Source organism: Staurois parvus, unplaced genomic scaffold, assembly GCF_062004578.1.
Source record: "Staurois parvus isolate SC_StPar_1 unplaced genomic scaffold, SC_StPar_1.0 ptg000097l, whole genome shotgun sequence".
NCBI lineage: Eukaryota > Metazoa > Chordata > Amphibia > Anura > Ranidae > Staurois > Staurois parvus.
Window position 1 is genome coordinate 3,484,652 of NW_028317893.1, and position 14,312 is coordinate 3,498,963.

General features: G+C 40.1%; 1 protein-coding gene across 1 annotated transcript in view; it reads left to right on the plus strand.

Moving 5' to 3' along the window:
* Nucleotides 1-11,848, plus strand: part of VAPA (VAMP associated protein A) — an 82,093-nt gene extending 70,245 nt beyond the window's left edge. The window contains exon 6 of the mRNA XM_089671010.1: nt 1,881-11,848. Coding sequence (XP_089527136.1) covers nt 1,881-1,997 — 117 coding nt within the window. The 3' untranslated portion in view covers nt 1,998-11,848. The remainder of the gene's footprint in view (nt 1-1,880) is intronic.
* The last annotated feature ends 2,464 nt before the right edge of the window (nt 11,849-14,312 follow it).

A 14,312-nucleotide genomic window follows, 5' to 3' on the forward strand; every position in this document is an offset into this window, starting at 1 on the left:
ACAGTACCTGTCCAGACCTTTTTTTTTTTTTTTTTTTTTTTGAGCAAAGCTTGTGCGGTGCAGGACAAAGCTGCACAATGAAGATCCCTAAACTGGGGCTGAAAGTAATGATGTATTACACTGAGGGTGGGAAAGGACAAACTAAAGGATAAAGTTCAAATTCAGTTTGTTTTTGCTTTTTTCTTAGTATGAATCCTCTAGATGTTTCCATTTGTCAGATCTAACGCACCAGAACACTTGCTTTCCTTCATTGCTCAGAAACATTAAATTATATTATGACGTATGAAAGCTGATACTTGGGAACAGAAACTTTAATTTAAATATGTTACTCAATAGCTACAAGTGATATAAATTGTGTGAACTAAATGCCTTTGCAAACCCAGTTATTACCTCATTGCCATGACATCATCACTGTGCTGCACGTAGCCTGTGCAGACAGCAGAGCTGTGGGAGCGATCCAACAAGCCTTCCCTGTACATGCTGCCGGCAGAAAGCTACAGAGGTGAACACAAGAACAGTCATTCTTTACAAGGCAAGAGAACAGCAGTGACTGTTTTTTAATACAGGATGCTCTTGCATAGAGGCTAAAATGACTGCACAGATCTAAAGGAAATGCATAAAGCACAGATAGAAGTAAAATACACATGCCTCTTGTATTTAGACAGTATTTGTTTGTGTTGGAGTTGAGCTTTAAGGTAAATTTTATCAAATGCATATAGTGATATATTATCAAGGGGAAGCTCTGGAAAGTGCACTAGAGATATTACTGTGCTATGCAGGACCTTGATGCAACACAGGCTTTCGTTTTACGGGTTATTAAAGGTGCCCAACCAAAAATCATTAATTTTTTTGCTAGACTTTAACCAGTTCGGTACAAACTTGCTGTTGTATACTGAGCAAAACCTCTCTTCCTAAGGCTACGTTCACACTAGCGTTGTGTGCAGGCGGCAGAAAGGCGTTTGGGAAGCGTTTTTACCGCTTCCCAAATGCCTCGGACAATTCTGCACATTGCAGCACATAGTGCTGTTCTAATGGGAGCGTTAGCGTCGCAGCGCAGCAAGACGGACATCTCTGGTCGAGTCAGGAGACGTTGAAGCCTCCTATTCTAGTCTATGGTGCCGCTCTGCAAAACGCCCGGCTGGCGTTTGCGGTGCGGTTGTGGGGCATTTGTGGAGCGGTAACGCCATTCAAACTTCATTATAGGCGTTTGTGGGGTGTTTTTTAACGCTCAGCAAACGCCTAGCAACCGCTGCTGAGCTGCGCATGTGGCGTTTGCGGAGAGTTTTTACCGCTTCCCAAATGCCTCGGACAATTCTGCACATTGCAGCACATAGTGCTGTTCTAACGAGAGCGTTAGCGTCGCGGCGCAGCAAGACGGACGTCTCTGGTCGAGTCAGGAGGCGTTGAAGTCTATGGTGCCGCTCCACAAACGCCCGGCCAACGTTTGCGGTGCATTTGCGCCACGGTTGTGGGGCGTTTGCGGAGCGGTAACACCATTCAAACTTCATTATAGGCATTTGTGGGGTGTTTTTAACGCTCGGCAAATGCCTAGCAAACGCTGAACCGCGTATGCGGCGTTTGTGGAGCGTTAAAAAACCGCTCCGCAAACGCCGGACCAACGCTTGTCAAACGCTATAGGGGCGTTTGGCAAGAGTTGGTAAAACAGTCAAGTGTGAACGAGCCCTAAGAATGTCAAGATTTGATTGGCACCTTGACCAGTACCCTGTTTAGTACAACGTAAATGATTGATGTACTTTTAGGTGTTCATGGGGGGGAAAAAAGAATGCATCTCTGTTAAGAAAAATTGTAAGTTAGAACTATGAGACAGAATATCTTCCCATTCCCAGACATTCCTAATATCCTGCTTTTGTGTTTTCTAGGATGAAAGAAGGAAGAGCAGAGGAATTGTGAAAGAGCAGGGAAGCCCCATCCCATCCCTCGTTGTTGTTATTGCAGCAATTTTCATTGGGTTCTTTTTAGGAAAGTTCATCTTGTAAATTAAGGCATGAAGTGCTATCACTTATTTTTGTTTCCTTCCTGGCCAGAAAGTTGTTTAGCTGCCATGTCAGTTTATGTACAGCAGCATTTTGGCATCACCGTTAACCGATCTCAATTCTATAAACAGTAAAAACAAACTGTCTGTGGGACAAAAATGTGTGTTCATGCATCAACATCAGGAGCTCATCACACATCCAGTCCCTTCTGGGGAGAGATGTATTCTACAGACCTTTATTTCCTGTGGTTTTATTGGGTTTCAGAAATGTTTTTGTACATGTTATTTTAATCATTTTAAAAATTGCCTGTTAACTTTTTTGCAAAACGGTTTCCTTAGATTGCTAATCTAAATCAGGTATAAGAGTTGAGGTATTTTGGGATTGTCTCTTCTGTGTAAAAGCTAAATTGTTTGTTTATTTTGCAATGTATATCTGTAATGACAGATTCTCTGTGAGGCAGATGTGACATATTTTTTTTTCTTGCATTCATGTCCCTTTACATTAGAGATTAAAAGGAATTAAACTAGAAAAAATCCTTTATAGATAAATATATATATATTTTTTCCTGCTGGATAGAAATTCGGTGTCCATATGGTAGAAAGGGCCTCAGAGTTCAGTGTATTTGGCTGCTTATTTTGTTATACATATCATCTTGTTTCCTATTTGTCTACAAAAATTAACACTAAGTACATGGGCTTTTTTTTTTTTTTTTTTTTTTTTATATCTTTTAACTACTTGCCGGCTTCCCCTTATTAAGCAGCACTTTAATATCCGTGTGTTGTAAGAAAGATGAAGTTTAATCACTCAGTAGTAAGAGATTAAAAGTGTATATAAAGCCAAAACTTTTTTTTTTACTTTGTGACAGAATGTGAACAAGTTAGAACGCCCCAGGTTTTTATTGCTGTCTGTGTCTCAGCTTGGGAGATTCACCCTCAAGACTGAACCATTTTCATTGTAGAAAAAGCGTTAAGAAATCCAAAATGTTTAAGTTGTCTCAAACATGAGGGTGGGGATAATCTTCCAGTGGTAAATCTGTTTTGGTTATAACTGTCTAAAAGGCGATATCTGCTATCTCTGCTGTGTCCCTGAGATGGGAAGGAAAGGGACACACAAAAAAAAAAAATCCTGATGGGTCTTAATGAGCCATTCCCTACTCTATCCAAAACAAACCAAAAAAACTTTGGCTTTACATACTTTATAAAACATATGGCAAAAGTTCATGAAGATCCTATCAGTATTAAGTAAGGTAACATCCACCTTTCCAGCAAATATTGAGCATCCCCATGTTCCCTTTCTTAATCCTATCCTGCATGTAACCTGCAAAGCTTGTCATAATTATAACCAATTCCTCCATCCACACTATGCAGAGCAGATGAATGAATCTCCAATTGAGACTATTGTATTTTGACAGCTGGCCCCATCGGCTGTCAAACTACTCATACAGCAGCGCTGCATCTGACTGGATGGAGCTGCTGTTTGGCTGAAAATTTTCCAGCAGGATCCTTTGACAGAAAGCACACCAAAATTGTGGGACATAATTGAAATCTGCCCTAAAAATCAAATACAGGCAGCTTTTTCCTCCAAAACAAATTGATTTCAAAACAATTGTTATACTAAATATAAATGGTTAATTTTTTCCTGCAGTATGTCCCATTAGTACCCATTGACACCAAAATGTATGTTTCCGGTACAAAGATTGGCAAATTTGAGGCTTTCATTTGCATATTACACTACAAAAAATGAATTTTTTGCAAACCGGATAAAACCTATTTAAATAATTGGAAAAAAGGCTAGGAAAAGCAGAGCGTGAAATGACATAATTAGGGGCTAGATAGTAGTGACAAAGGCTTAAAATAATTAAAGCGTTATTAAACCTAAACCCAAAAGTGTAATATATTGCAGGTTACCAATCCTTAGGTGTGATGGCTGCATTAGTTTTCCTTTTTTATGCATTTTCCCTTCTGTTTTCACCTAGTGACCTGACCAGTAACCACCTGTATTAGAGTGCCCCACACTGGATGAAGGGTCACTGCATACAGCAGCATTGTCAGTCTGGGGTAGAGGGGAGTGTTAGATGTACTAGTAGATTTAGATACACTGACAAATCGCAGCCAAATGCCAGCTCACACTTTATAAACTGTTACAGTAAACCAATTTTTTTCCTTTTGGGATGAAGTTTTAACATGAATAAATAAAAGTTGATCATTGTAAGCACCCTTGTCAGTGGTAAATGGTTTGTCTCAACCCTATAAACTGATACATCTGGAAGAGAGCTTGTTCTTTTGTAAAACAAATTTACTGGCTGGATTGCATAGAATAGATGGCATGGCTGCATTAGTTTTGAAGACTTTCTTCTAAGAATTGATAAACTGCAATATGGTACCACGGGATTAAAAAGTAAACCACTTTTTATAAAATAAATGTTTTATTCAGAATTTCTTCAGCAACTCATTTGGGGGGGAAATGCTTTGTAGTTAGTTGCTCCTGAGAAATGCAGCTAATTACATGCATCACCAAAGCCTCCTTTACATCAGCATACAGATCCGTATACCCATCAGAGGCCATCTTCAACCTATCGGGTGCACAGGTGTTCCATGCAGAGTCTTTCAAATCAATGGTAGGTAGCTGGCTGTGTGATCTCCATGTACATCCTGGAGTGTATATCCACATGGGCTCAGTGCAGAAATCAGTCTGTTACATCCTGATCTGTACAACAGACTTGAATGGATGTACGCTCAGAGATGTGATTTGGCTGCCTGCACGGATCTGCATGAAGCACATGTGTGTCCCAAGTGGGTGTGTGCATTGTTACACCCATGTAAATGAGGCCTAACAGTACCATGTTTTCTGCCAGTCAATGGTAAAAAGCTGCTAACTGCAGATATGTCACACAGATTTGGACCTCAGTTGTCAAACTGGCAACAAGTCCTAGCAAGCAGCTTCTTGGGTAAGTGTGGGCTCAACAGGTAAGGACCCCACTAACCCTACTCCCACCCATAAAGCTGTCGGGTCATTTTAGGTCCTTAAATGGATAAATATAAGTGCTAGATTTCTGTGGTTGCCGCTTTTTTTTTTTTCTACATTGGGTGAAGTTTACAGTTTATAATGTATGCTGCTTCCGTCTTCTACCCAGGGGCTTAGAGTTGCTCTGTTTCCTCTTTCCCACTGTGATTTTTATGTTTTTTTCTCCATGTAATACCAGGCTTATTTAAGCAGCAGGGATTCACTCCATAAGTAGTTAAATAACTGTAGGAATCATTCCTACCTTCATAATGATTATTTATGAATCTTCCATTTGAAAAGTATCCACTGAAGTAGTGAAATCAGTGATTTCCCTAATTCACCGCTTCCATTCAGCGGTAGCCTTGCATAACCACTTGTTAAAAAAAAGGAATAGCGTTTTGGAGGTTTGATGATTAAATGTTTATATTACTAGTTTTACCAATTTGGTATTCTTTAGACCAGGGTCCTCAAACTTTTTAAACAGGGCCAGTTCACTGTCCCTCAGACCATTGGAGGGCCAGACTATAGTTTAAAAAAAAAAAAAAACCCTATGAACAAATGCGGCCACAGTACAGGAGATGACCAGAGACTGCGGACATACAATGGTGGCGGGAATACTGGGCCGGCCGCTCCATAAGACGCACAGACATTTCCCCCCAATTGTGTCTTATGGAGCGAAATAGTGCCCCATCATTGGTGTCAGTGGGAGGAATAGTGCCCCATCATTGGTGTCAGTGGGAAGAAACGTGCCCCATCATTGGTGTCAGTGGGGAAAAAACGTGCCCCATCATTGGTGTCAGTGGGAAGAATCGTGCCCCATTATTGGTGTCAGTGGGAGAAATAGTGTCAGTGGGGGGAGGAATAGTGCCCCATAGTTGGTGTCTGTGTGTGTGGGGGGGGGGGGGGGAATAGTGCCCCGTCATTGGTGTCAGTGGGGGTTACGGGGATAGTGTCCCAACATTGGTGTCAGTAGGAAGAATAGTGCCCCATCTTTGGTGTCAGTGGGAAGAATAGTGCCCCATCTTTGGTGTCAGTGGGGGGGAATAGTGCCCCATCTTTGGTGTCAGTGGGGGGGAATAGTGCCCCATCTTTGGTGTCAGTGGGGGGAATAGTGCCCCGTCAGTGGGGGAAGGAATAGTGTTCCATCGTTGGTGTCAGTGACACCAACGATGGGGCACTATTCCTTTCACTGACACCAATGACACTTAACTTGCTGACCCCTGTTCCAGCATGATGCTGCTGCAGCCAGCATACCTGGTTGCAGCAGCACCATGTGCACACTTACCTGTCAGCTGTCCTTCACTCCGGCCTCTCCCTCACTCTATGTTCGCGGGGCCACTCGGCTCCGCCTCCTCGCAGGTGATTGGCCACCTGTGTGCCTTTCGTGAGCTACAATTCTGGCGCCCAGTCACCGGTGAGGAGGCGGAGCCGAGCGGCAGCACGAACATCGAGTGAGGGAGTGGCCTGAGTGAAGGAGCAGCGCTTCCTGGACTGTATCATTGTGGGACTGGGACACGGAGCCAGGTAAGATACAGCAGCCCCCTGCCCGCCCCTGTACTTAGTGTCCCTTCCTCGCGGCAAATACACCCCTGCTGGCGGGATGGATAAATGTCCTCGGCGGGCCGCATGTGGCCCGCGGGACGTAGTTTGAGGACCCCTGCTTTAGATGATAGGTTTTAGTTTCACTCTACTTAATGATATAAATTTATAGCTTTATTGTGTGAGCTGAACTCAATACTAAATTTGTCATGTTTATGTAAATGGTTCAGCACAGTTGGGCTTCTTCAGGAACAATAGTATACAAAGCAAAGAATATTTATTAAGTGGTGTAAAACATAACAGCCATCAATATATTTACTGACAACAGATAAGTAATATATCAGTTTGGTTGCTATGGGATACTGCGATTTTTTTGCTTTGGACTTTGCCATACTGAGTAAGCTTAATAATCTCCCTCATAATGAAAACATTGGTGCAATGGTATTGTTTGGTTATAAAATGTTTTCATGTGCTGCTGAATTCTACATCTACCAGTACACATCTGAGTAGGGGGTAAGTATGGTGACATCACCAGTTACACACATATATACACACACACACTACAGATTTCTTTTTTGTGTTCAATGCTTTGTCCTGTTGTTGTTACTGCACATGCATCTAATTATAGATTAGTAGCATGGCTTATTTCAAATTTATTGTTGTTAATCATTTGTTGTGCCTTCATTTTCTAAACCTGTTTTCTTCCATGTTTTCCATTTTTTCTTAAACGTCTTGTTAAAAAGTGCATTGTTATATTGTATTTTAAAAAAGTACACATTGCATCATTGTACAGAAATAATAATTGCTCTAAGGGGTACGTTAACTTGTTGCAGTAAAGTTCTTATGTTGCATTTAAATTTAAATGTGTATTTACTGGGGAGCTTTTCACTTTATACCGCTCTTTCATAGGATGTGTTTTTCCTTTCAAACGTGTGCTCTGTGCAAAAGTCATGGGGTTTGGAATGCAAAAGAATATGGCTCTGCTAGCAGTTATTTTAAAATTCACTGTTTTGCACTGTGGAATAATGCTTTTAAAGCTGAACTCCAGGCAGATCTACAAACACCAGTAATTGCAGTTATGTACAGTACTTACTAAAAAAAAAAAAAAAGTATTTAAAGTGTTAAGGTGTGTGGTTTTTTTTTTTTTTTTTTTCCCCTTCACAAACTTGGTATACTTACCTGCTCTTTGCAGTGGTATTACACAGAGCAGCCCCGACCCTCTTCTTCTCGAGTCCCCTTCCGGCGATCTTGGCTCCTCCTCTGTGTGTCCTCATAACAAGCCGTTTGCTATGGGGCACACAGTGCGTTGCCACTCCCGAGCTGTATGTTGATGGAGCCATGCTTTGCCCCACCCCCAACTTCCTCCTCACTGCATTTGATTGACAGCAGCAGGAGCCAACGGCTCCTGCTGCTATTAGTCCCTGCGTGAAGAGGAAAAGAGGGGAGAGGAGATGTAGCCATGCACAGCGCTGGATTTCTTCTCCCCTCTCTTCCCTTTCACACAGGGAACGGGAGGATAGAAAACTATATAAAACTTTTTTTTTTTTTTTTACCTTAATGCAATGAATTCCTTAAGGTTAAAAAAAAAAAAGTTTTTACCTTTTAGAATAACTGCAGCTAGTGTAAGTATCTGAATTTGACTTTGTATCAGTCAGGCTATGCGGCATCATATGTAATGACAAGAACAACTAATGATCCTTACTGTCCAATCACAGGCTGGGGGAAGGGAGGTGACCTACTTCTTGTTTAACAGCAGATAAAATCAGGTCACTATTCTTTCTGTACAGTCTGGCAAAGCTGTGTAATCTCAAAACTTGATGGACAAAAATACAAATTGTTGGCAGGTGAAACAATGCCCATACATATGTTTCAAATGTATATTTAGCTATTTGCCTGAAATTCACTTTTAAAGTGAGCTTGACCTGGCCTATAATGTGCTTAATAAAACTGTGTATGCACCTACCTGTTTTAGTCTTTCAGTCAATCCCTTTGACCCTAGTGCTGTGCAGGGTCTTGACGTCTGTATTGAATGACAGTACCACTCCTTATTGGCTGCTAACAATGACCCCTCCTAACATAAGGCTCTATGCCCTGTCATTCAACTATCAAATGCCAAAGCACAGGCTCTGGCATTTGCCACCTGAATGACACCGTGCAGGGCTAAATGCAGAGAGAAACATGTCTTCATTTTAAATTTGTACAGAATTCAAGGCTACATTTACATCTTCGGTCTAGATTCCAAGGGGCTCAGCAAGGACACTGGTATTGGTTTGAAGCCTTTGGGTTTGTTCACACTGGGGTTGATTTACTAAAGGTAAATATACCGTGCACAGCATGTACAATTGCTTTATATCCGAGGGGAAGCTCTGAAATGCGGTGAAGCTCTGCTGATTTTTCATCCAATCATGTATAAGGAAAAAAATGCTGATTTTATTCTCCTTGTATGTCCCCCTTAGATCTAGAGCAACTGCACTTTCAGCACACTTCCAAGGGCACTTGGGAGACTGCTGTTTTTATCCTCTAACTTACATATAAAAAAAAAACAAAATGTTTTCTATGTGCCCCATTCACACCATGACACTGGTGTGGAGTGTGGTGCAATGCAGAAAAATGCTGTATGTTTCTGCAGCAAACTGGATGGCACTGCATGTCACTGCCCTGCACTCCTGTTTGGAAGATGCAAATTTAGTTTCACTGTCACTATTTGACACTTCAGATAAAACTTTAAAGAAAAATAAAAGTTGAAATCACTAACTGCCGAACCCTACGCTGACAGCTGCCTGCATGGTAAAATGCTGTGTGTTTACCATGTGGGCTAGTGTGAACAATTTACTGGGACTTGCTGGACTGGGACTTGCCTCTAGACACATTTTAGGCCAGGCAAGGTGAGGTTTCATTTAACTTGTTTTGTTAGAGGGCTGAATTATCTATAAAATAAAAAGTAAGAAAGGAAAGGAGTCCGCTACTTATAGTAGCCCGTCAGATACATTTTATTTTTATCTAATTCCCTGGAAAAAAACTGCTGGAATCTTGTCAGTTCTTGTGGACATCAGACACATATTTCTTTCATTTGTAAATGTCCATAGTCCTTCTTTGCGATACATATGAACTACCCGGTATATTTGCATTTATAGGAATTTGTTCACTCACATCAACACATTTTAAAAGTGTTTGCAGTCTTTATAATGTGTCAGGGGAGGCAGTCTAGGGAAAAACTGGTATTACGGTTGTTAGTGAGCTATTGCGGGCTTAATCGCCCATTGCCTTCTCATATCTCTCTAGACCTCAAGTGGTGAGAATTTTTTTTTTATCTTCCTGCTCATTTTCAATAATACAAAACAAATTAAGAATCAAGCAGGGTATGTGAGACTTTAATGAAATGTCTCAAGCAGGTAATCTGAGCTGGGGACTCAAGTGCAGAGACCTTACTACTATAGTAGTTTTGGGTGGACAGACCCTTAAATTACCAGGCTTTACAAACCTGTAATACAATAACATTACAAAAAAAAACAAACTACACTGTACATATCAATCTATGCAAAATGCCAAAGATTTTGGTAAATTTTGCATACTAGAAAAGCAAGTTACATTGTGTGCTTTTTCTATGGACTCCTTGTCACAAGATGGTGGTTGTTTTGGTCTTCCAGGTACCAAGAAACATGTTTATCAGGGTGGATAGGGAGTAGTTAGCACATTACTCCTTTACTATGTTTTGTAATGCATTGGTTGAAGTGTGCTATTTAACAGCCATAAAATGTATGATGCCGAATATGAAATGTGAGGTGCTGTCATTCGTTCACAAAATTTAATGTTCGTAGTTTTGACATAGTGGATTTTTTTTTCTTCTTACATTTAATTCTCAACAGGGCACAATATGGATATTACAATCATCATTTATCTTTGTATGTACAGTTTCAAATCTGCTTTGCTTGGAAAAGTTTAGTGACTGATTCAGTGATGTATTTTAAATATATATATATATATATATATATATATATATATATATGCACAAACTAGCGGAGAGATGACTGTCATGTCTTTGGTGTGTTTTTTCCTATAAATACTAGCCTATTAACTGAAATTTTAACTCTTTAAAACACTATCTCAGCTCTGACATTTTATACCATTGTTTCATCTATAAATTATATTTTCATATTTTTGATATATTTGTTGATATCATATCATCTTGTTTTTAAAACATATGAAGAACAGACCAGCTTGAAGATTGGATAGCACGTGGGACCATAAATAGCATTCGCTACTGTTATATATAGATCAGTGTAAGATGTCTGAGAAACGGCAAATAAAAATAATTTACATATCTTATATTATAACTAAATTGTGTTTAATTAAACCTTTTGTGAAATTATGAATTTTGTTTCACAGTTTTAGCTTGTGATACTTTATCTATTTTCCATATATAAAGATAGTTATCTAAACATGTTATTTTACAGGAGTAGTGTACAGATCATTTCAAGGTTAGCTGAAAGGAGTTTCTTTCTGCTTTTAAAGTAAAGGGTAAAAAAAAAATGCCTATGTCATGAACTTGCTCATAAGCCCCAATATGAGGACAAAGCTAATTGTATCAAGAGATATAAAAGTGGTAGATCATTTTAAAGGTTGGGGGAATTTATCAAAATTGGAGCAGCTGTGCATGACAACCAATTGGCCTCTATCTTCAGCTTGTTCAGTTAAGATTTGAAAATGTAAGATAGAAGCTGACTGGTTGCTGTGCATGGTGCTACAGATTCTCCCTGCTCCAGTTATGATAAATTCCCCCTTTCCCCCGTCTTGTATTACAAGACTCTGGTAGCATGATTTCTATTCCCAAGTTCTTTTCCTTGTCCACTTGTAGTGGCCCTTGTATGGGGAGCATGCTCTGTTGAAATGTCCTTTTGATTTTACATTCTGGGCAATGCAACAGGAGAAGTAATTTTATTGTGCATTGGGAGCTGGATTTGCAGCAGTCCACTAGCATCCACTCATATTTAGATTTTATTATGTTCCTTCTGCTTTTTTTTTTTTTTTTTTTTTTATAACCGCATAGTACCATGATTCTATATTCAGTTTACATTTCTTTTATTTAACATCACATCTAACATCCTGAATGGGGCATTTGTTTTAAAACTTGTGCTAACATGCATCATACTTCCACTGGGTGCTGTAAGATTTGGTCTGCTCCTTGATTCATAGTGATTCAATGCTGTATATAGAATGTAATGCCCAGAATTCTTTGCTATTTGCAATGTCTTTTGAAGAAATCACCATTACTAAATTATGAAGTATGGATTAAATTGTCTTTGTTCCTTCAATATTTTTGCCACTTGTCTGTTTAATCAACTGTTTTATATATAAGGAAAAACATTTCCTTGTTTGTTCGTATCAATATTTCCATATGATACTGACAGTCTCATATATGCTTTAATTGATAACATTAATTATCTGCTCAAAATTACTTTAGACATGGATAAAAACAGTCCAGTTAACATATTTAACATAAAACAGAATTATTTCCCAAGTCTCATAATTGTCTCATATCGAAGTAAGTCCTTGTGTTTGACACTTTTTGGCATCATGTTTCAAAATAATGGCAAAGCCAGTTTATGGTTGTCTTGCAGACTGTTGCAGACCATAGTTCGTTTATTGGCCGAATTTCGGCCAAAAATGAAACATTGGTCATTCTGTTGCCACCAATGTTTACAAAAATCGTCTGTTTTTCTTAAATTTTCCAGCATGACCGATAAAAGAAATGAGGAACTGCGAAAATCTTGCCAATTATTCTTTCAGACGAAAATTCGGCCAATAAACGAACAGTCTATGGCCTGCATATGGGGGAGATTTATTAAACTGGAGCAGCTGTGCATGATGGCCAATCGGCTTCTAACCTCAGCTTGTACAATTAAGCTTTGACAAAACCTGGAAGCTGATTTGGTTTCTATGCAGAGCTGCACCAGATTTTGCATGCTCTGATTTTAGTAAGTCTCCCTCTATATATCTAGGACCATCTAGTGCTACTCGAAGCAAAATATGAACTCATTTCGGTCTGGTTCACAAATTTGTCATGTCTAAAGGGCAATCATCTTGGTAAGCATTTCCAGCCCATAATGTTTCTCTACATTCTGCTTTGTTGTTGAAAAATGTGGTAATTCAATGGCTTTGTGCCTTTTTTTTTTTTTTTATTCTTCTGTTCCTAGTGTGCTGGCTGTCTGGCTATGGTGGAGTGCAGGCTGTGACACTTTTAGAGCCAGCTCACATATATGAGGATTTGAAATAACATTGCTTCCTATGGTGCCTGTTCACATATATCTAGTGCACTGACAGTGTGGATTGAAAGAGTCTTGTCCCAATTTCTGAGCAGTGTGGTCCAGTTCAGGTGCGGATTACAGGCTCATTGGCTTCTATGGGAAGTGCTTCTGAATCGCACATGTTATGAGTTTGTGAACACACATTTTAGGCCGATTTTCTCTCCTGATCCCGATCTAAACCTGACTTGAACTGCTGAACAACTAATTTTGTCAATTGGCTCCGAAAACAGCATCAATTCGCACCGCACATGTGTGAATCCACACTTAAATGTGTTGCAGCCATGTAATGGGGCTGCTAGCATTTTTAAATTTTGGTACCATTTTCAGCCCTGTTCTGGCACAAGTATGTAGTGTAAACAACTGTTGCACTTCTGTGGCCTTGATATCCTTTGCCCTACTGCTTATGTGCGAGCCATTTTCTTTGTCTTTTGCTCTCTCTTCAGTGAACTTCTGTATTACATCATTGCAATGTTCCATGTGTTCCGGAAGCCTTCAGTGCCTGGCAGGAGGCAAGATCCAGGGTATCTCCTCTGAGCCATCTAGCACTTCACATGGGAGATCACAGAAGCAGGGTCAGAGGGCCTCAAAATCATAGGCGCACTCAGCTAAAGGCTGGGCAGTGGAGAGGTTAGCAGTTTGGTGATTTTTTTTTTTTTAAAGAACCTATGCTAACACCTTTTCAGTTCACTTGCATTTATTACAGTGACTGGCCTAACCCTGAAACACTTTTTGATCCTCTTAAGATTTTTGCATAGTAGTACCCTATTGTGGAGGGTTTCCTTTTGAACTGGGCAGTCCCATTGGATGATTCTTCTGTGCCATTGAGGGATCAGTCCTATCTGCTATACATTGCTACACATTGTTTCCTTTACAGTTTCTCCCTCGTTACTCTGCAGGATTGAGATTGGGCATTCTGGTGATTCTCCTTGCACCAGACTGGCCCAGGAAGACTTGGTTCTTGTGTGTCAAGGGCCAGTTTGCTATCATGCTTTATGGCTGCCACCATGGCTGTTGAAGCCCAGGTTATAAGGGACAGGAGATACGGTGATCTCTAAGCTACTAATAGCTTGGAAACGGTTTTCTTGCAAAGTCCACCATTAGCTTACTTTTATATAGTGCAAGAACAGAAAATTTCACACTAGGAAACACTAAGTGGGATGCGTTCTGTCATTTCTCTAGTCAGGATGAGAAACTCTCCTCAATGGGAACATTTTGGCCTTGGGCATTTATTTTCAGAGACTGTTGGCCTCTTTTCTCATTGGTTCATTGATGGACACAGTGAATCTTCTCACAGGGAGGGAGGGTTTTATAATACCACATACTAGCAGTAGGGCGCTAGGCAGAGGAAAACTCGGCATATCTTGTTGGCAGTCCTCTTTTGCATAAAACCCCCCTTACTGCATAGGTCACCAGTTCTTTCTGCCTTGTGTTCAGGAGTATGGACCGAATTCCTTTACTTCCATTGATTTTT